Genomic DNA, 22,888 nt, shown 5'->3' on the forward strand with positions numbered 1-22,888 from the left:
ACACCACTGCATTCAGGCAGCCCGTGGCCAGCATTACCCCACTCTAAATCAGCTGAGAGGTTTCTATTACATTTATACGGTTTCTATAGTAGTAAGAGTCATTTGTCTGACATTAGCTAGCATCTCATACTTCATAGGCACTTTCCACATCCAGTCGCCTATTTTTCCTTGGTTTCTTGATTTTAATTAGAAGTATATTTATTCTAAGGACTAGGAATCAGAATGGAAGTCTAGAATGTAAAAGCGTGAGAGCAAGCATCTCCTTCTGTCTGAGACAGGAAATCCTTCTTCAGATGGCCTTTTGGATTTCGATTGGCCTTCCTTCTGCACACAGTTCTGTTCTGGGGGCTCCTCCTCCCACAGGACCTGTGAGGCCCGGAAGGCAGCAGAGGAGGTCGTGTTAGAGGTGAGCTTAGAAGTCCCAGGATATGCAGTGCTTTAATCAAAGGCTCCAAATACCTTTAGCCATCTAAATACACTTATTTGAGCTGCCTCTCTGAGCATGCAAGAGGTAACCATTTGTGAAAAATCAATTACACTTAATTGGAGATAGAGTGGACTGCTTAACCAAACATTGTTTTAAATGCATGGCCAGGCTCACAAGAAAATAGGGGACATTTCCAGGGCTAAAATAAAGGCAGATCTGGAAATATGGTGGTTAGCTGGCCTTAAAGCAATAGCGGTCCTAGGAGAGCTATTCTGATCTTAATTACCCAGACGTTTGGTCTAATAGCCTTACATAGATAGGCCCACAAGAATTTGGGAGCTGGAAGTGAGTCTTCTGCCTAAAATTGGGACCTTAAGTGAAAGAATGGGCTATGCATTTGGGGTGTGTGTGTGTGTGTGTGTGTGTGTGTGTGTGTGTGTGTGTGTCTAAGAATTCAGAACCATAACCTCTCAGTTTTAAAGTTCAAATATGTATGTACTACTTGGAGTCCTGTAAATTACAAGCTGAGAAGTTCCCAGTGTGGAAGTGTTTAGGAATCTGCAGAAGGAAACTTGAGACCTCTCTGGCAGGTTGATCCCAAAACCCAGTCCTCATAGGATCCCCATAGGTAAGTGCAAACTACACATGAGCTCATAATCCAAAATTACCAAAAGCCCAAGGGATATGATTACTCAAGCTCCTTGGGCTTTTACTAAACATGGAACGCACAAAAGACCAGAAATCAGATGAGGTACTCAGGCCCAGCCAATGGTCTCTCCTTTCTGTCTCCAGAGTTAACAATAGTTGTTAAGTAGCAGATGCACCAAAACTTCTTTAGATACCATCACTTTTCCTATAAAATGAAGGCTGTTCCTAAAAATATCACTGGATATGGAATTTCAGCCCAATTAAAATAACTGGACTAGTGGAGGGGGGGAAGGTTCAGAGCAGATCATTCAAAACTGTGCAATCTTATAAAACAATACCCTTTTAAAAATTAAAAATAAACTAAAAAGATCTCACCATTTGAAGCACCTTATATTTTTAATTAAAATAATGCTGCAGTGAATGTAGCCCTTTTCCTTGATTTTTAAAAAAATAAACACACGAACTCTCCTGATGGATGAGTGTGATGTAGCCCTGTGGCTTTGCGTTACAGAGACAGGACGGAAGGAAGGACATTCTTAGATCGGAGTGTCACAACAGAGGTGGACGGCGGTGACTCATAGTCTTGTTATTCCTCTGCACCGGCTTAAAATAGAAACCCAACCTTTGTTGTTTTGCCAAGTTTCTCTTTTCATAACAAAAAAAAAAAAGTTATTTGTGGGGTTCCAAATAAGACCAAGTGCCAGGAAAGTATTGTTCTGCTGTTGTCAGCAGTTTAGCCTTTTCTTTAACCCACGGTGCGTGCTTCTGATGCAGCCAGCATGTTGCCCTCACTCGTGACAGTAAAATAGTAGTCAAGTTTTCAGGCTAATTGAAATTAGCTAATTGAAATAAGCGAATATTCTAGAAAAATCAGTTGCACTGGACAAAAAAGCTGTTCCTAAAGTGTTAACTAAAATTTTTATTGGTAGTTCATCTCATGGTAAAATTCGTGACTTTAAATGCAACGTCTAGTGAGCCAGGGTGGCTATTGCCTGAGAGGACGAAGAGGGTAGACTGTGTTCTCTATTCCATTGCCCAGGACTGTAGCAGCAAAGTGATAGCAAGAATGAATCAGGTGACCAGAATCAAATCATACAATCCAGGAGCTGAGCTTGGATACTTCTGGAGAAAAAGAAACAAGCGTAATAAACTCACCATGTGCTTAATTTCACCTTCACGTTTTATAAAATAAATTTTAAGAAAGAGCTTTATGGAGACCTAAATGGTTGAACTTGACTCATAAAGCTAGAATAAGTTCCGAGGTGTCAGGCAGGACCTGGGCATGTGTGATCTTCCTGCTGTATTTATTCCAACCTAACGATATCTCCACATCTTCCCACATGACTATTTCCAGCAGCCAAACTAAGAGGCGTACTTAAAAACGTGATTTTGTTCTGACTTACATTTGCCAGTAAGATTTCAATTTAATAAGATTCTACCTGGTCTTTTCTGGATCTCTTTCCTTAACCCATAGAACATTCATTGTCAAATCTGACCCCATCTCATGTCTACCACATGTGTCAAACACAAGGCCCGCGGGCCAAATCCGTCCCGCCAGGCCTTGCAATGTGGCCCGCATCGCGCTGTCATCACTGCACTCCGCTGCGTTTCCATCACAATGACAGTTTATGACTGTTCAGTAAACCATTCGGCCCGCGATTTAGGCTGGATTTTAGATTTTGGCCCCTTCTCTGATTGAGTTCGACACCCCTAACCTAAACAAAGATGGCTAAAATCAGGGCTAACAGTGGGGAGAAGAAGCTTTTTTTTTTTTGCTTTTGCTTTTTTCTTTTTAAAAAAAATATATATATTTTATTGATTTTTTTACAGAGAGGAAGGGAGAGAGAGAGAGCTAGAAACGTCACTGAGAGAGAAACATCGACCAGCTGCCTCCTGCACACCCCCTACCGGGGATGTGCCCGCAGCCACTGTACATGCCCTTGACCAGAATCGAACCTGGGACCTTTCAGTCCGCAGACCGACGCTCTACTACTGAGCCAAACCGGTTTCGGCTGGGAGAAGAAGCTTATCTCCCAGATAAGCAGAGACAGTTTCAAGAAATTCCCAGGTAGCAAAGAAACATTACTAGAATTCAGAAGTTCCATATCCCGCCTCACTTTTCTTACCCCCATTTACTTCGCCAGTCCACCCATTAATGCCAAGTAACTTTAGGGCAGCTACTCCAAGGAGGCAAATGGGCACTTTCTGCCCATCCACAGTACATAAGCTGGAGATGAAGTACGTGGTGGGGTGGGGTGTGCCTCAAGAGGAGAAATGCAAAAAATATTCCCGGATTCACGCTGCCATTTGCTTCTACCATGTTGTGTTTATAGATATGTTGGTTGAGGAATTTTCTTTTTAAACATTTGATTAAGGGTCCTTTCAAGCTTACCTATCTTTCATGTGTTCCTTCTCATGAGAAAAGAGCCTATGAGCCCACTCCCAAGCAAGAGGAAGCTCCCAGAACCTTCTGAGAAGGAAGTGGGCCAAATCGAGCCTAAGCTTGGTAGTGCTCCGTGGAATCTAGGTTGCATTCTTGTTGGAAATACTTTCTAGTCAAATTACTTGGAAGCAAAGAATTATGCAATTAACCTTTTAATTACCGTTGACAGTGCTATTAAAACACACACACACACACACACACACACACACACACACACAAAAACAAAAACAAAAACAAAAAAAAACACAAAACACCGGGTTACCTGAGACCCCACGAACAGGGCCTTGCTTGTTCTGTGAGGTCACAGACTTCCCAGGGGAGGTGCATGGGGCTGGGGGGGGGGGGGGTAGTTATCCTGTGAACCCTGGGACACTGCACAACAAGAAGGCAGCAGCACTGAATTCAAAAGCTGCCCACCTGCTCCTCCAGGCAACGTGCCCTCTGGAAGGGGGGGGGGGGGGGGGCGGTGGAGAAGGCTGACGTGTCCCTGTGCTTAGGTCACTTCTTTGGGTGGCCCATATGCTGGTCTTGGCAGGAGGGTTTGGCTCATTTGCAGATAGTCTATCCAGTTTCAATGCTTGGAAAAATCATGACTTCAACTTAGCCTGTCTAGATCACACTTTGAAACATTCCCCTATGGGAGCTGCTCCCTGAGCCCGGTGGAAGACTGGTGATGGGGAGAGGGGAAAGAAGGGAGGGGGGATGCTTTGAAACATTAGGGAATTAGGAAGACTTCTTCCCCATTCCCGCTGAATATAGTCAGACACCCAACCAATGAGACCAGATTGGAGGTGCCTAAACCCTGTTAACCTGAACATGGTGGCATTTTTCCAGAAGCTCAAGTGCCCAGTGTACAGCAAGTCAGCATGAAATCTGGATTATAAATTAGTCCACCTTTGATTAATACTAAATGGAGTATTTTGGCACTGTCTTTTGGTTTCCCCTTGGGACACTGCTTGAATGGCAACCCATAGATGGGTTGGTTGGGGTGGTGGGCCACTTGCTGCGGCCCTTCCTCACTGGTGGCACGTGCCCACACATATGTGGCGAAACCTGCTGTTGGCTGACCTCCTGTAGCCCCTGGCCACTGTCTGAACACCAGCCTACTGTCACTCCTGGCCTCTAAGCTGCTCCATCTGGAATTGGCCATACATAGCCTTTTAGTTCACACAGGGGTTAAGTGAAGCCTTTGTTAAAGATGCAATAAAGACAAGACACAGAGAGACGAGAAAGGAAAAGGAGAAGAAGAATAACAGTCTGAGCCATTGATTGAGCACCCAGTGTATACCAGGTGTTTTACAAATACGATTGCTCATAGTGACTCGATACCTGCAAGGTTAATATTTGACGGATGAGGACAGTGGAGCTCAGGGAGGCTCAAGGACTTGTCAGATCCTCACAGTAAGAGAAGGGCAGGTCTGGGGTTGCTCGGACAGCTCCACTGTGCTGCCATGCAGTGAGGGAGGAAGCTGGGAGCCCCATCAAGACAGAAGCTCAGCTGCTCTGTACCGAACCTCCAGTTATCCACGGTCCTTCCCATGCACCCCTGTCATTATCTGTCTGTCTTCCCAAATGCCCTGCCCCCTCTCCCTCCGCTCCCTAACCCTGCCCAAAGAGAGGAGACACATTCTAGATGGCTGTCCCCAGCCTCCCACCTTCCCTCCCATTCCCAGGCATTTCCTGTTTTTAAATCATCAGTCCCTCTGGGATGATGGGAAATCAGCTCTGGGCAGGAATGGCCCTCCCCAGAGATTTTCTTTAAGAAATTCGGAGCCAGTGTTGAGTGGGTGAGCAAAATCATGGCTTCATGCTTTCCAGAGACCTTCAACAGGCTTCCCACAATGGCCAGGAAGTGGAGGCAGATGAAATGATAGCTTGGAACCCCTGGAGGGCTTAACCTCTGTTGTCCTTAATTAATTGAATGCTGTCCTTTTACATGAGTGGAGTCTCAGTCCCCAGGCCAGTGTTAATAGAGCCTCAAGCCTGTCTCAGCATACAGAGATGACATGACAGATAGTGGTAGCCCAGATGATAACAGTGAGAATCAGAGCCCAGAATACTCATTAAGTCAGAGGAGATGTGTGCTTAGTAGGCAAGAGCTTGATGCCTAGAATGCAGTCTGCTCTGCAGCTAGGAGAGCTTTCCAACTAGATCAAGGAACTGGTCCAGTGGGCAGTGCCCAAGCACCCATTCACAACTGGTCCACACCAGTCCTGGCACTAAAACATCAAAAGATATACACTGAGTTGCCATATTATTATGATCTCTGAACACATAATAATCAGGACACTTGGTCTGCTGCATGAATTCATGCATGGGTGGGGTCTGGCCAGCCTGGCCATGGGGAGGGGACATGGGTGGTTGGCCTGCCTGCTGGTCAAATTTCTGGTTGAGGGGACAATTTGCATATTAGCCTTTTATTATATAGGATATACACTGAGTAGCCAGATTATTATGTGCTCAGAGATCATAATAATCTGGCCACCACAGTGTATAATGAACTTTGTATTTACTTGAATTCCTTAAGGAAAAGGACTATCTTATATGTAGCTGGCCCAACATTTCATTAATAAGCTTGAAATGAGAAGAGGAAGCTACCAAAGGCATGGTAGAGTCACAGTTATAATAACCAAAGTGCCTTGTAAAAGACTCTAACTTCAAGGGCTTTCCTTTTGTGAAGGGGGTGTGCAAGTGGGGGACACAAGTAAGGAGAGGCCACTTACTGCCACCCAGCTGTCCTTCTTCCCTGTCCTTCTCCCATGTGTCACTCATTCTCTCGTTGGATGGAAGGGGCCCCCAAATGCTGCCTACCCATAGTGTCCACATGTCTCTTTTCCGCCCCAATGACAGAGCAACTGCAAAATACAATCTTACAATGTTGATGTGTAAACCTTTGTACTCCTTTAAGTTCAGGGCCCTGAAAAAAAAAAAGCCATGGCTACTCCTTCTTTTCTGTCCACTGTTGAGAATCTATCTGCCTGACATTCACACCCTACACCCTCCCTAGATGGGCACTATTTGGGACCAGTGAAAGTTAACAGAACTACCACCAGCTCGCGGGGTGCATCCCTGACTCCTCTCTGCAGCACCATCTTAACTTCTGTCATGTACCTTTGTTTGTTAAATATGTAGCTGGTTGGATGGATGGGTAAATGATTTTATGAATGAATGACTGGATGAATTAATGAGTGAATAAATTTGCATGATAGCTACCTAGGATAAGAGATGAAACTGTTATCTATGAAGCATTTTTTCCTTTATGAATGGAACAAACACCATTATGAATGGAACCCTCAGCCTGGACCATACTTTAACTAGCTGAGCTTCTCTGCCCACAAAAACACATCATGCCATTGATTAAGCCTGCCTTGCTTGTGCCTGTTTCAATGGCAATTATGGCCACCCTACCCAGACACCTCATGAGAGCAGGTCTCTTGAAAAGCCGGTGGCTGGAGATTTCCACTGACTTGTTCTTTATTTTTTCTTTCCAGATTATCAAGGAGATGCCTCCACCTCCTGCTGAGGAAAGTGAGGTGAGTGGCCAGAGCCTGGTGCAGCCAGAGGGGCAGGGTGGTGGAGCGGGGTGGAGAGCTGAGTGGGCTGGGCTGAGACTCGGGCCCCTGCAGAGCAGAGCTAAGTTGGGCCCAGGCTCCCAGTGCATGTGAAGCAGCAGCAGGGAGGTCTTCGGCTCTTTCCCAGCCAAAGATGAACAGGAATGAACTAAACTGGCAGTCGTAGGCAGAGGCTTGGGAAGGTTTTACTTGCACAGATAAAATTTGAGATGCAAACAGAAACGTTTTTATCACTATAATCATTTTTCCTCTAAAAGAGACACTTTAGGGATCTCTTCTCCCTTATGCTTTATGTGTGCAGATCAGGGAAAATCTGTGATTCTAGGAACTGCCTGTTCTTTAATTTAAAACAATGTTACCTAAAGATTTGCCAAAAAGTAATGAAAATATATTGGAGGGCAATATGCCGTGCTCTCAAATCCTCATCATTTGAAGGAAGAAAAAATACCTTAGACTCCACCATAAGTTGGCCAGTGAGTAGTTTGCCTGGGTTAGAATAGAGTGGAGGCATTGAAGGCTGATGGTGAGGAGGACCATATGGGGGGAGAGGGGACAGGAGTGCCCGGCCAGTGGCTTTCCTGGGCCTCTGATCACTTCCGGGAGAGCTGGCCACCCTGGATGCAATGCTCGCCAATTTATAAACCAGGGTACAGGTCTGAAAACCCAGTGGGACCAAAAGCTAGAATGATGTGGTTTCTAGTTCATGGTCCTTAATCCCATAAGGTCTGTTGTGTGCAAACTGAGCACCACCCCCTCAGCATTCCTCCTCCCAATGTCTTTGTCAAGTTTCCTACATACAGAAAGAATCATGATTACATTTAAAATTCCATGTGGCTCTTATATCCTGAACCATATGCATGTAAGCCAAGGGATTTAATAGCTGCCATCAATTAAAGCACATCTTGTTGGAATGCTAACTTCCTGCCCAGAAATCAGGGGAGGAAATTACATTGCCGTGCAAAGAGGAGGGAGGGGAAAAATAACACCCTCTTTACATCCACAAAAGCCTTTTGCTGATCTTTCAAGAGAAAGCACCGTGGTTAGTTCCCTCAGGTTCCACTTTGGCAGGGCTTCTGCTGCGTGCAGCTGTCTCTTGTTCTTCCAAAGAAAAATAGGTCAAGACACTCTCTTGACGAGGTTGGTCTGTTTGCCCTGTTCCCTCCCCTCGTTATTTTCAATTAGAGGAGTCGTTGCCCTTTCCTCTACGTTTGTCTTTGGAAGGTGACGTGGCAGCTACTGTGGACAAAATATGCCAGGAGACTTAGGTGTAAGACTGTGGAGTATGGCTTGCCACATCTAAGCACAGGACTGCACACATAGAACAAGTTAATAAGTATGTGTAGAATGAACTACCATTTTGGAGGGAAAGTAGGACTCAAACCTAAAAAAATACCAAGAAAGAGAAGCTGAAAGCAAGAAGTAATTGAGTTTTTCCAGATTCACCTACTATTCTTAGAGAAGTCTCACCTGAAGAAGGCAGGCCTGGTTTTTGACACAGAAAGACAACCTCGGGATGCTTGAGGCTTAAAGGGTTGTGCTAGCCAAAACTGGTTTGGCTCAGTGGATAGAACTTGGGCCTGTGGACTGAAAGGTCCCAGGTTTGATTCCGGTCAAGGGCATGTACGTTGGTTGTGGGCACATCCCCAGTAGGGGGTGTGCAAGAGGCAGCTGATCGATGATTCTCTTTCATTGATGTTTCTTTCTCTCTGTAAAAAAAAATCCATAAAATATATATATATTTTAAAAATAATAGAGGGCTGTGCTAGACCTAAATGAGTTTCCGTGCTGGCAAACGGGCTGCAGGCAGTGCTGATTACCTTAGCATGCACCTTGGCCATGAGAGTCCCTTGGCCCTGGAAATTAAGCAGCCCAATTTCCCACCTAATGTGTTTTGGCAGAAAAAAATAATAATAATAAAGAAATCCCACAAAAACAGATAATATAACTTAGCCCACGCAGAGTATTTTATACTATGCCCTGGAAATCATAGTTGAAATCCAGACAGCCTTCTCCACTCCAGCTCTCTGTGTTCAAAGCCCACCAGCCCTTCAAGCATAGCTCATGTGCTACTCTCTCTGAAACCACACTTTCATTCCTTCCATCACAACCCATCTCTCCCTTTTCTGCATTCCTAGGATGCTTCATTGACTCTTCCTTCTACGTCAATGTTTAAGATCATTAGCTAGTTAAAGATCAAGATCTATATCTAATTAATCCTTGATTCATCTCCAGAGAGCTTAACATGTTGTCTAGCACTCAATTTCTAGCTATATGAAGTCACTCTCTGCCATCCACATGTAAGCAAGTCAAGGATCTGTTATTCCAACTTTCATCAGATCTACTAGCATTGTATCCCAAGAGACAAACACCTATGTGAATAATTAAGCTTTAAGAATGAACACAACTTTATAATGCACTTCATGGTGATCCTCTTTAATAGGGAGTATCAGTATGCACAACAAAAAAAGCCATGACTTTTTGAGATTCCATGCAACCAACAGTGATATTTCTGGATAAAGGGGCATCAATGGAAAATTAACTGAAATGCCAAGATCTCAGCAAAAACAAGGAAACTCAATTTTAACAACTGAGAAGGACATTTCTTCTCTAATTGGCAGCAGAGTGAGGTTTCTTCACTGAGTTTCTAGTTATCCCCAATAATTGATAGTTTATGGGAGAAACCAATAATGGAGCACTTCAGCTGCTAATTTAGTTCTGAGAAGTTCCATGGACTTTCTGACTCTGTGTAAGAGGGAGAGGGATGTGTATTGAACGCATCCAGTTAACAATAAGCACCTCCCTTTGAATGATGAACTTATTTTTAGGTTTATTATCACTCTCACTGATCCTAACAATTTCTCCAAAAACTTTTTGTATGATAATAGCTGAGTGATGGAAAAATTATACAAGTTTTCTAGGACCAACCAGCTGTCCTGGGGTCTCTCACTGCTATGTCTACACAGACAGCCAAAGTAGCCTCCCCCTTTGGAGGGGTGAAGGGCCAATCTACCGCCAGTGGACATCAACTGCACACTGATACACACTCACACATGCACATACATGTGTACATGCCAAACAGGGGTACTAGAACAGGCCTAGAATTCAGTATTCAATATTTCAGTAGTTTAAAAAAAGACACATTACTTCTAAAAAAATAAAATAAAATAAAATGAATACACTATTCTTTATTGAAGAATGCAAGAAAACCGTTGCATCATCCTTAGTCATGGTGTGTATGGGATGACATGGTGTGTTGGTGCCATGACATGTTCTACAGCTCAAAGCAAGGACATCTTAGGTCATTTGGAATTTTTATATTTACAAACAAAGGGCTTGCTGGGTTTTTCAATTCACTCCTAGGAATTAATATCTAAGGCTGACATTGAGGATGACTTCTTTGGCTTATCCCCAAAGGCGTCAGATGACACAAGCAGCCAGTTCTACTTTAGGTTCAGCCCTTCAGAGCCTCCTGGGCCTGGAGTTCCTGTGGCCTTTGCCCTTTCCATACTTCATGTCATCACCCTCACCAAACTTACTCCTCTATAAATGTGAACAATCGTGTTGACAGCAATATCCTCCTTATTTTTCTCGAAATATCACACTGCACTGGCTCAGAGGACTCAGCCACAGTGGCCAAGTGGGTGAAAGATGGAATGGACAAATAGAATGTTCTTATTTGGAACTATCAGGGCTTATCACAAGGATTTAAGGTGGGTTATGGTTCATCAAAATGTTAAATGGATTCAGAGGCTGATTTAAAACTATTTCCTTGGGCTCGATTCTGTTTCAGTTACATTCTCCTTTCCATAGATAGTTCCCTCTATCACATTCTTGGTTTGAGAGCCTATTTGGTTCAAGCTGGCCATCTGGATATCAGAGAAGCAGGAGTGTTAAAGAACTTGTAGCTTGAGTCTAAGAGGGCCACCATCTATATATATGCACAACTCCAGGGGGAGCTGTTCACATCAAGACTGGTGTTGTCCAGGACATGGAGAGGTACAAAAGCCTGACATGATTGGAAAGACAAAAAAAGTTCAGTGTCTGAGGGCAGCATGGGACTAAGCCAGTTTGGGGCTAACCCAATGAGAGCATCTGACCTCGGAGTCTACAGCTATTTCTTTCTAGAGCAGGACTGTGACCGAGGACACGCCCAGGTCTACCTGAGGACAAGCAGGTCAGATGGTCCTCTCCCATCTGAGAAATGTGACCCAAACATCAGCCAACTGGACATCTGGGGCCGCCACATCCTTTAAGATTTAAAAGTAACTTCCCCTGATGGGGAAACCAGCACTCCTCCCCAAGCTCTGTGGCTTCTCCAGGCACCTCTAACTCCTAGTTCTTGCTTCTCCTCTGATAACTCCCTTCTTCATTTGCTGGACACCATCAAACAAACTCGAGTCCCACACTCCCCCAAAAGCACTGCTGGCACAAGGCCATCTGCATAGGGACTTTTGCTGAAGGATTAAAAGTATGTGGTTGCAACACAGTGCAGTCGATGAATAACTCCTAACAGAATACTAAGCAGCCTCTTCTGTAGCATCACTGTCATTCCAGCTGCTGGGAGGATCTCAGCCATCTCCTCAGGTGGGATCTGGTAGCTCACTTCCACTCTCCTGCTCGTCTTCTGCCGACTGCCCAACCCCTGATTCCTATGGCTTTGCTCACACAAAGCAAGTCAGCTTATCCATCTGTCATTCAATCATCACAGTGTATTTCTACAATACATTGGCGGTGCCCCTCCCTGCTACATCCTTGAAGAGCAGTGTGAGGACAGCTTGCCAAGAGCTCTTGTACTTCATTAGATGTGAGGGTCACCTCGGGTGCTGCCGGTTTTCTTAGTGGAATTGCTGGGGACTGTTATTTTAATCCACCAATTTTTGGCCAAAGACACATCAAAGATTCTCTTCTACTCCGAAGATTGCAAAACCCTCCGGACTCTAGAATGTGTAAACAGAGCCATGGTAACTGCAGGGAAATTCCAACTCCCTCATTGGTCAAAGCTTGGGCCTTTGTGTTGTCTTCTGCTGTTGTTTGAGTTTGGCAGGCAGGCTCAGGTCAGGGGATTTAAATGGCAGGCTTGGTGGATCAAGAGCACGTGGAGCTGATTTAAGTGTTGGCATTTCCTGTTGTGGAAACACGGGTCCCTGCACATGCGCAGGAGGCTGGCCCCGCCTCTTTTCTCCAGCAGAGCCCAGAAATAGAGGTGGCAACAAGTCCTGGGCCAGGAGGGAAGAGATGAGTGTGAAGGCAGCTGGCTGTGCAATTGTGGGGGGAAGATCCTGGGACAAGGCATCAGGAAACCTGTCTAGAACTTCAGTTCCATTGATGTCCTCTTCTGGGCGATGGAAAAGCTCAATTAGATGGCCTCTCCTGGTTGTCCTCCTGTCACTTAAAAGCGCAGGAGACTCATCAAGCCATTTCCCTTTCCTAGTGAATAAAGCAGCTTTATTCTTGGAGTTTGTGTTCTTGGTGCCGCTGTGTTCAGTTTTGGATGACAAAATTTTAGGTATCTCCTTTGGAAAATGGCTCTAGGCCAGGGGTGCCCAGGCTTTTTGAAGGCCTGTTTCATAGATCACACACACACACACACACACACACATATCCACCTCCAGCATAAAGTTTAACCACATGGTCAAGATGCCTAAGGTTCCTGGTTTGACATCGCAAGCCTTCTGAAACTATATCATGGGAGGAAATACTGTGAGTTATTTTGTTATTGGAGGTGTCTGCTTTTATTTGATCATTTCACCCAGACAGTCTCCTTTTGTCCATGTTGCCACAGTGGACACATACTTACAGCGTGGTGCTTTGCCTCCTTCATGTCCACACTGTCTCTGCAGGAGGAAGATGATGATGGTCTGCCTAAGAAAAAGTGGCCTACGGTGGATGCCTCTTATTATGGTGGGCGAGGTGTTGGAGGCATTAAAAGGATGGAGGTAAGCCCTGGTCGGTATTGCTAAATGATTAGAGTGTTGCCTGTGTACGAGAGGATCCAGGGTTTGATTCCTGATCAAGGGTGCTTACCTGGGTTACAGGTTGATCTCTGGCCCCAGTCAGGGCAGGTGAAGGAGACAACCAACCGATGTGTCTCTCTCACATGTTTCTCTCTCTCCCTCTCTCTCTCTCTCTCTCCTTCACCCCTTCCTCCTTTCCACTTTCTAAAAATCAATGGGAAAAATATCCTCGGGTGAGGGTTAATTTAAAAAAAAAAAAAAGATACAGGTAAGAGAACAGCTTAATGTATAGTAGTCCCTTCCCCCCTTATCTATGGTTTCACTTTCCACAATTTCACTTACCTGCAGTCAACCATGGTCCAAAAATTCCAGAAATGAACAGTTTTTAAGTTTTAAGTTACACGCTATTCTGAGTAGCATGATGAAATCTTGAACTGTCCCACTCCATCCCTCCTAGTGAATCACCCCTTTATCACATGTATCCACACTACATGCTCCTCGTCCCCAGGGAGTCAGTCAGTAGCCCTCTTAGTTACCAGATAATCTGACGAGGCAGTGTAGTTCTGGTGTTCAGGTAGCCGGTTTTACTTCACAGTAGCCCCAAAGCCCAAGAGCAGTGATGCTGACAGTTTGCACATGCCGGAGAGAAGCCATAAGATCTTACCTTTGAGTAAAAAGGTGAAAACTCTCAACTTACTAAGAAAGAAAAAAATCATATGCTGAGAATGCTAAGATTTAGAATGAGAACAAATCTTCAATCTATGAGATTTGTGAAGAAGGAAAAAGAAATTCATGCTGGTTTCCTGAGAAAGATAACTTTTATAATGGTATATTGTTGTATTTTATTATTGGTTATCACTGTTAATCTCTTCCTGTGCCCAATTTCTAAATTAAACTCTATCATAGGTATGTGTGTATAGCAAAGTAGGTAGTATTCGTAGGGTTCGGTAATATTTGTAGCTTCAGGCATCCACTTAGAAGACATCCCCCAGGGAGAAGGGAGGACTGCTATCCTCATATCTATATGCTGACTACTCACTGATGGAAAACCCAAGCAAACTGATGAAAACTCAGACCTGGGATCTGGTGGAATGTAAATTGTGAGGCACTTGATGGGGAAATGGAGGGCACAGCCTTTTAACTGGACACCCCATATCTTGCCCACCACGAGTTGAAGAAGTTCGCTCCTCTGCTCAAACCCCCAGTGGTTTCTTCTCTCCCTGGAACAAAATCCAAGTTCTCACCTGCGCCTGCAAAGCCTTTGCACCTGCTGTCCCCATGGCCTGGACAGTTCCACTCCCAAATATCCATCCACTTGGTTTGCTCTCTCTGCTCCTTCAGCCCTCACCCTTCTCTTTCCCACACCTCCCTCTTCCCTGGCCCTCAAAGCCCAGAGGAATTGAGGAGGGGGGAGCACTTGTGAGACCTATCACATATGTGTTTGTGATCCCCGTTCCCTGGGGACATCATATTTTATTTTGTCATTTGGGTCTTTTGTATGTTATTTAATTTAGGTCCGTTGGGGAGAAAAGGGCTCCACAGAAGAAGGTGCTAAGTTGGAAAAGGCAAAGAATGCGAGAGTCAAGATGCCAGAGCAGGAGTACGAGTTCCCTGAGCCTCGAAATCTCAACAACAACATGCGGCGGCCCTCCTCCCCGCCGAAGTGGTACTCTCCGATCAAGGTGGGTCTCTTTCTACTCAAAAATCCATCCTCACTCCTGACCAAGCACTTTTAGTAAGCATCAGACTCTTTGACATGATGAAATATCAAACCAAATTCCAGATCATCACAACGGAACAAATGTCTCAACTCTTGGACGTAAAAAGTGCAGGCACTCACTTTTTCTCAATTTCCACATTATCAAGGCTGAGAACGATGCTTTTTGAACCATCATAGCAACATAGTGGAATGAAGGTGGACTTGGATAGTAACCCCAGAGGATCTTTATAAATTGTATAACGTCTCATTTCATTGGCAAGCAGGTCCTCTTGCCGTAACATGAGCCCATTCTCGTCCCGCTGGTGTGTAAGCACACACTGGTGGATGGCGTTCGCCATCAATCTAGATCTCACTCTCTCTGGTTCCGAGTAAAACCTCTTTTTTCTCCACCATCTCTCTTCCCCCCACAGCTCCAAATCTTAAAATCTCTCTGGCTTACCAAGAAGTTTAAATCACAGGAGGCGCCAAAATGGGTTTGGCTCAGTAGATAGAGCGTCGGCCTGCAGACTGAAGGGTCCCAGGTTCGATTCTGGTCAAGGGCATGTACCTTGGTTGTGGGCATATCCCCAGTGGGGGGGGGGGGGGGGTGCAGGAGGCAACTGATTGATGTTTCTCTCTCATTGATGTTTTTAACTCTCTATCCCTCTTCCTTCCTCTCTGTAAAAAATCAATAAAATATATTTTTTTAAAAACAAAAAACAACAACAAACACCACAGAAGCCAGTTCATGCTTCCTGAAGGCCTATTTTCTCTTGCTCTGAGGTACAAATGTCTTGGAATATACGTGATTCATTCAATACCCTTGCCCTTCAGGCTTGCCCATTAACAGCTGTGCTGTGCCAATCATCAGAGCATGAGAAAATCATAGCTTAAAAGACTCTGAGAGAATCTGTCCCCACTCCTTCATTTCATAAAACTCCTTCAGAAAACTGAGGTAAGTCAAGTCCTCGCTCTACCCAGATCTGGGGCCCAAGACACCTCCCCCTCCCCCCACCCCCCACCCCCGGCCCCAGCTCCGGTCTCTAGCCTCTACGCCTGTGCTCCAAACAGAACTGAACCGACTCCAAGGCCTCAAGTGAAAGATTTAGTAAAAGAGCCCGCTCTCATCACAAACACTCACACACGCAAACACACACACACACACACACACACACAGCCAATGACAGTAAAAATAACAATTCATTATTCTCTGAGTTATTCGCTCAGAATATCCCATCTCTTAGGAAATCAAAGGAATAACCGTTTTAAACAGCAAGTGACACTTCATTGGTAATTGTCTTTCCCCAGCGGAGCCAGCTGATGCCCACACTAATTGCGAGGTATTTACATTTTGGCTTGCCCGTGTTTAAAGCAGCGGCATTCTTTTTTAAGATAAAACCCCTGGGGCAGTGGGTTGAACTCTCGAAACATGTGGGCGAAATGTAGCTGCCTGACTAACAGCTGTTTGCTTGTAGTTGTTGTCTAATGTGGGACGCGCAGTGGCGTGCCTGCGTGCACAGACAGGAAGGAGCCGCAGAGGATCTCAGAGATGAAGACGAAAGGGTTTTTTTTTTTCTCTGAACTACCAAGCAAAATAGAGACAGACTCATGGGTAGAGAGCAGGAAGATAGCTCTGGTTGGGGAGACAGGAAGGAGGAATTGGGGGAGGTGGGAGCATTGAACAAAAAAGGGAAAAAGAGAGAGAACTCATGGACATGGACAACAGTGTGGTGATTGCTCGGGGCAGCTGGAAGAGGGCTGCCCCCAGCAATATAAAGGGGATAAATGGGGTGGGGGGAATGTTTGCGGAGCCCTGCCTTATAAGAATGCAGCCACTGTTGAAGTCAGGGGGTCAGGGAAGGAGTAGAAGGGATAAATACTCCAGCCTCTCCCTAATGTTGCCCTCTCATCTCCTTCTGGGGCCTCCCATTGGTCAAAGCGAAGGGAAGCCAGATGATGCCATCTGAAAGAGTCAGGTTTCCAAGGCACAGAGCCAGGAAGGCAGAGAAACACAGGGAGTAGGGGGGGGGGGGGGGGGGTCAGGCAGGTCATGGAGACAAACCATTCCCCTCCGCCCCTATGTACACAGGGAGGACACCCCCACCCAGTGCAGAACTTTCAGGGGGTCCTAGGGAGACTCCTCGCTCCCCGGCGAAAGTGATCGGAATCATAGACATCTTTTAATGCATTGCATTTGACTCGCTTTTTTCATGCATTTTATAAAATAGATCTGAACAGGTGAGCACATTTGCTAAGCAAACCCAGTGGGAATTCACCAAGCCAAGGAGTCCACAGTGGGCTTCTCTCCATCGTCCCCCATCTAATTTAAGGCGCTGACCACACTGACCACACTTCACCCTTTCCTCATTCCAGGCCCATGACTGTTTGGCCTGAGTTTCCCTTTGCTCAGTTTCCACCCCCTGGATTTACAGCGCCCCATGTTTCTCATTAAATTGGGACTGACCATTTCAGACAAGTTAAGTCATGCCCAGATATATGGCCACCAGATAGATTAAAACCAGGACTATGTTCAGGTTCGCTGGAAGGCTTGCAGCCTTCAGAGAAACCATTTTTCTCGTTTTCCAGTAGCTCCTCCACATGCCTGGAAATGACAGAAATGACAGCCGGAGGACAGAAGCCAGACCCTGGCGGGCCAGGCAGCCTGGCTGTTCCCTGCAAGAGCCAGAGCGGCCTGTGCCGCTCGCAGGGCCTGGGAGGGGGCAGCCTTCTGTTCCTTTTCTGTTCGGCCCACCTGTTGGCCTTGGCCTTGAGCCCCTTGACCTTGTAATCAAGCAGCTTCCGGTCATGTAACTGTCGGGAATGAAGCTGTACGTAGCTCAGCAAAACACCCTGGAGCTTTAAATGTTGTCAGATGTGCGGCTGACATTGAACAGATTTTTATTGTCCCTCTTCAGCTACTTTTCAGAAAGGTTCCAACTTTTTCTTTTTTTTTTCTTTTTTAACAAAAGACCAACAGAAGAAGGAGCAAACAGAAATTACCATCTGTGTATATATAAGCATGTGTGGGGTGAGTGTGTATATGTGGAGAGGGGGTTGTAGGAAAAGTTTCCAACTTTATGCACTAATTTATTTCATTTGAAGGGAAGCGTGGGCCACAATATTTACCATATATTTGAAGGTGCAAAAATTCCAGTGTTAGCCTATAACGGCCCTATAAGTCCAACCACTCTCAAAATTCTCAGCCTCTGACTAACTTCCGCTAAGGCAGACAAGCCAGCAAAGAAGACACAGCTGCTGCTCGCCAAAACAGATAAATAAATAAAAAGGAAAGAAAAACCTAGCCACACATGCCATGCACCACGTGCTTTGAGTAGACGGGGGCATAATCCTGCCCGGCGCAATCTTACGGTTTTGGAAGAAACAAAGCTCGAGTTGACGTAGGACCTCTGCTTTGTCTCACTTTGCGGATCAGAAGTTTTTGTCCAAGGCTGAGATGCGTTGGGAGCCTGGAATGGTAAATGTCTCGCTTTATAGTCAATGTGCCTCAAATGGAAGAAAGCTATTTTTAGACGTCAGCTAATACAGTCTGGCCAAGGGCCCCCAGGGGGTTGGGAAAATCTCTTAGCTCACAGAAGCAGCTGGGCATTTCTCCTGGGGAGTGGGGACCAGCATCTTGAATGTGTCTTGTGCATGGTGGACGCTCAAAGCTAGATTAAGTGGCGGGGTCAACCCGAAGGGTCCTCCCCAGGCTTGGATGAGGCCCGGGGACTGGTTGAAAGAACCCCCTGAGGCTCTTCTGGCCCCAAGGGGATGCTTTTAATAAGCACACTAGCTACCGTCTTAAACGACAGGCTTCTGCCTACATTCAGAAATCAAGGCTCCATGAGCCTTTGCGAGGCATTTCTCTTTGACTTTATAGAGTTATTCTTTATTCTCTTCTTGGTAATAATACTTATTCTAAAGCTCCCTTCAGCTCTTGCATAAAAAGCTACCTGATATAGGCATAGAAAGAGGTGTTGATTAACAAGATTGTTTTCGATGCCAAAGAACGGAGATTTTAGGGTCATGTGTGGGACAGTCAGACTTCGGCATACTGAGGATATAACTAGGGCTAGCTAGTCTCTCCTGGATCAGGGGATTCCAGCAACAGCAACTGCCCTGGGTGAAAGCACTCGCCTGGAGGAAGCCTGTACCATAAGTCAGGCCCAGATCCAGAGACTTCCATGCACTCATTCCTTTATTTCTCATAGCAGCCCTTCAAAATAAAAATGAATACAACTCCCGTTGTACAAATGGGAAGACCAAGGCACAGAGAGTGGTTTGGTAACTTGCCCAATTTCATACCTTTAGTAAGATGTTTCCTACTTTATTGTATTAACTGCAAGGCATTCATTTAAACTAGCAATGAAAGCTGCTATTACTCAAGTAGGAGAGAAGACAGGGAGCCTTACAAGTAAAAGATTAGTCAGGAAACTGGTATCAGAGTGAGTGACGAGGTAAGAGCCTGGGCCAAGGCAGCAGCACCCTGGATATGGTGGGTCAGGAGTGGCCATGAGGAGGCAGCTGGGAAGCCGTTACAGAGAGAACATCCCCACCGTGTGGTGGGATTTGGGCGTGAAGAGGTAGGGCAGCAGCAAGGAGGTGGGTTCGGCTTGCCCACCTGGATGGATGGTGGGTGGTGCCATGAACCAAGGCAGGGTTTACAAAAGGAGGAGCACGTCAGGAGAAAGAAAATTCAATGTGTGGTGTTTGGTTTTCAATACCTGTGCTATGTCTAGTTTAGAACTGAGAGTTGGTAAGTCATTGGATACCAGATCCAGAGCTGAAGAGTAGACAAAGCTGAAGATGGGATTTGTGAGGCAGCGGCAAAAAAGGGGAAAGTTTGACCCATGAGACCAGCTGAGAGTAGTCAGAGTGAGCCTCAGCCTAAGGGTGAGACTAGAAGAAGACCTAGGGGAACACCAGAGTATAGGCAGAGGGGAGGAGCAAAAGAGGCTGAAAAGAACTGAGAGAGAGAGAGAGAGAGAGAGAGAGAGAGAGAGAGAGAGAGAGAGAGAGAGAGAGAGAGGCAGGCAGAGGCTAATGGCACAAGAGCCCAGGACCAGTGTGCAAAGGGAAAGGCCCACATGTCAGATCTCTCAGAAGAATGGAGTAAAAGAGGCACAAAGGTGGCCAAGACATTTGACCCTCGGGCTGCCATGGGTGGCCTTAGCAAGAGCAGCTTCGGTGGAGTGTTGGGGCCACTGAGCACTGCCAGAGAAGCCCAGCATTGTCATGCTGAAGAAGTGTGGCTTGCGGGAAAGGGGGAAAGGGGTTGAAAAAGCACGGAAAAGAGGATCCAAACTATTGGATCCTTACACTCTGCATTACATTCTTTTCTGTCTTTCTACAGAGGCTCCCAAATGGTCATCGTAATGGCGTTGCCATGATCATGGATAACATTTAATGAATACTGTCTATGAGACAAGTGCCTAATTGCATGCCTCATACCACGTCTATGGGACAGACAGTATTATTACCGTCATTTTAAAGATGAGAACAGTAAGCATTAGGGAGGTGAAACAACTTGTCCGAGGCCGCAGAGCTAGTGAGGGATAGTCCCAGAGTACAAACTCAGGCCGTTTGAATTCCGTCATTTTGTGCTTAAATATTACACTATGATCTGTTGACACAAAGAAAAACATAATTTACGACCCGTTTTCCTGATGTCATACATTTAGGTGGCTTCTGCTCTCTGGCTCTGCATGTAGCTTTAAATGTCTGCTGGGTTAATTAATATGCTTCAACAGCCACATTTTCTTTCGGCCTTACCTCATTGCCCCTCATCCGTCAAGAAGTTGAGTGACTAGCACCCAGAGCGCTGTGGGTGGGCTGATTTACAAAACCTAATACTGTTAGTCACCAAAAAAAAAAAAAAGGAACGAAAAAGAGGCATTCTTCCAGAAAATCCACCTGGTTATATGCTGAACTACAAATGCTTATCCCAAAGAACCCTAAAAGAAAACATGCAACTGGTGATTGAGACGGGTTGGATGCAGAAAACCCTGCTGAACACAGCATTCTAAAGTCATTTCAAAATATTTTCAGAGGCTTTCGTAAATACGTTGCCAAAAGAGATGAGAAACACTGCACTTAGCGAGGCAAAGTTAGCCCACAAGAACTTGACCGACAGTTGATAAAGGTTCAAGAGCATACTTTTGGTGTCTGAGTATAACCCACCAGAAACTCATTTCAGAACATGAAGTCTTCGACGTGATATTCTCAAGTTAGCATTGCCACTGTGAAAGCTCTGTGTCACAGAACATGAACTCTCTCGACATCCCCAGCCTTCCCAGCACTGTCCTTCAGAGACTCTCCCAGACCCTGTTCTCCAGCATGTCTGACCGAGACCCACGTGAGAAATAACATGTTGGCACAGTATTTGCCTCTGCGTGTACATTGGTGCTCACATGTACACTCATACCCACACCCACACACATGTATCTGAAACATACTTTTCACAAAATAATACTTATCCTCAACATGTGCAATTAACTGTAATATTTTCTATCTAATATTTTCTATCTAATTATGTAATATTTTCTATCAGAATTTTTATTTCTTAAAAATTCTGTTCTAACATACAAAATTGTTTCATAAGCACTTAAAGAGTTGCGGCCTACAGTTTAGAAACTCTGTTCTAAAGGATCTAAATTCAGGTGCCTCTGCCAGAATTGTCTGAGGAAGAAGCTGCCATCAGTATAGTAGAAAGTATATGGGCTTTAGAATTAGACAGACATGGGGTCCAATCTCCAGTGAATAAGCTGTGCCTTTGGGCAGGTTAATTGATCTCTCTGATCATCTAGTTCCTCTCCATAAACCTTTGGGGCTGCTGGGAGAATGAAATGAGAGGACACATGTAAAAGCAGTTAGCTCAGCACGGAATAGCACTGAATACATTCATTCACCCAACAAATATTTATTGAGCATTAGATGCTGTCCTCAGGGCTAGGCACACAGCAGTTCACAAAACCAGTGACACCTCTGTTTTCATGGAGCTGGCATTCCAGTTAGCAAAGACAGATGATAAGCAAATGAACATAGACTATGTCAGGGAGTGATAAGGGCTGTAGCGTTTCCCATTGCTGCTGTAACAAATCACCATAAACTTGGTGACTTAACACCACACAAATTTATTATCTTACAGTTCTGGAGGTCAGAAACCTAAAATGGGTCTTGTAGAGCTAAAATCAAGGTGAGGCCAGGGCTGCATTTTTTTTTTTTTTTTTAAGCTTTAGATGAAAAATTTGTCTCCTTGTCTTTTCCAGATTCTAGAGGCAGATCCACTCACATAGCCCCCTCCCAACAAACCTGCCCAAAGGCACACGGCTTGTTCACTGCAGAGGTGGGATGGGATCCCATGTCTGTCTAATTCTAAGCCAGCAACTGTGGATTGAGTCTTGTCACTTGGAGCACTCTGACTGTGCCTCAAGGGGCACATCTCCTTCTCTGACTCTGACACTCCTCCCCCTCTTTTAAGGACCCATGTGGTTAGATGGAGGCCACTCATCTAACTCAGAGTAATCTCCCCACCTCAAGATCTTTAGCTTAACCACATCTACAAAGTTCTTTTTGCCATGGAAGGCAACTTGTTCACAGGTTCCAGATAATAGGATGCCATCGGTAAAGGTGGAAGGAGGGGATTTTTTCGCCTACCACAAGGGCAGTGACAAAAATGAGGCAAAGTAAAGGGAACTGCTGCCTGTTAATGGAGTCACCAACCAGGGGTAATACTAAGAACAAAGCTAAATAAATGTCTTTTTGTTTGTTTGCTATTTGCAATGGCAGAAACCAGCCTCCATAAAGTGTGTCTAGGGCACGAGAATGGCCAGAGGCATGAGACTGCCTTTATCATATACTGGGGAGACTCTCTTCTCAGATTCAACCAATTACACACAGCTACAAAGAGGTTGTGATTTGTGGTCATCTGTGATTTTTGGTAATATGTCCCTTGAGCCATGAATTCCTGAACGAGTTGTTCCTGCCGAGTGGGGCTAGGGGACAGCCAGGTATCTGCACCCAAGGGCCTTTCATCGGTCTTGCTCCTGGATACTTCTGCTTAGTAATTTTCCTATATCTATCACCACTGTTTTCATTTATGAACTCTGGGTACTAAGGGAGGGGGGAAAAACTCTAATGAAAGCT

General features: G+C 45.3%; 1 protein-coding gene across 1 annotated transcript in view; it reads left to right on the forward strand.

Moving 5' to 3' along the window:
* ANTXR1 (ANTXR cell adhesion molecule 1) overlaps positions 1-22,888 on the forward strand; it is a 206,561-nt gene that overhangs the window by 136,981 nt on the left and 46,692 nt on the right. The window contains exons 14-16 of the mRNA XM_036435582.2: positions 7,010-7,051; positions 12,931-13,026; positions 14,559-14,726. Coding sequence (XP_036291475.1) covers positions 7,010-7,051; positions 12,931-13,026; positions 14,559-14,726 — 306 coding nt within the window. The remainder of the gene's footprint in view (positions 1-7,009; positions 7,052-12,930; positions 13,027-14,558; positions 14,727-22,888) is intronic.

This window comes from Pipistrellus kuhlii, unplaced genomic scaffold (assembly GCF_014108245.1).
Source record: "Pipistrellus kuhlii isolate mPipKuh1 unplaced genomic scaffold, mPipKuh1.p scaffold_m20_p_13, whole genome shotgun sequence".
NCBI classification, from domain to species: Eukaryota; Metazoa; Chordata; class Mammalia; order Chiroptera; family Vespertilionidae; genus Pipistrellus; species Pipistrellus kuhlii.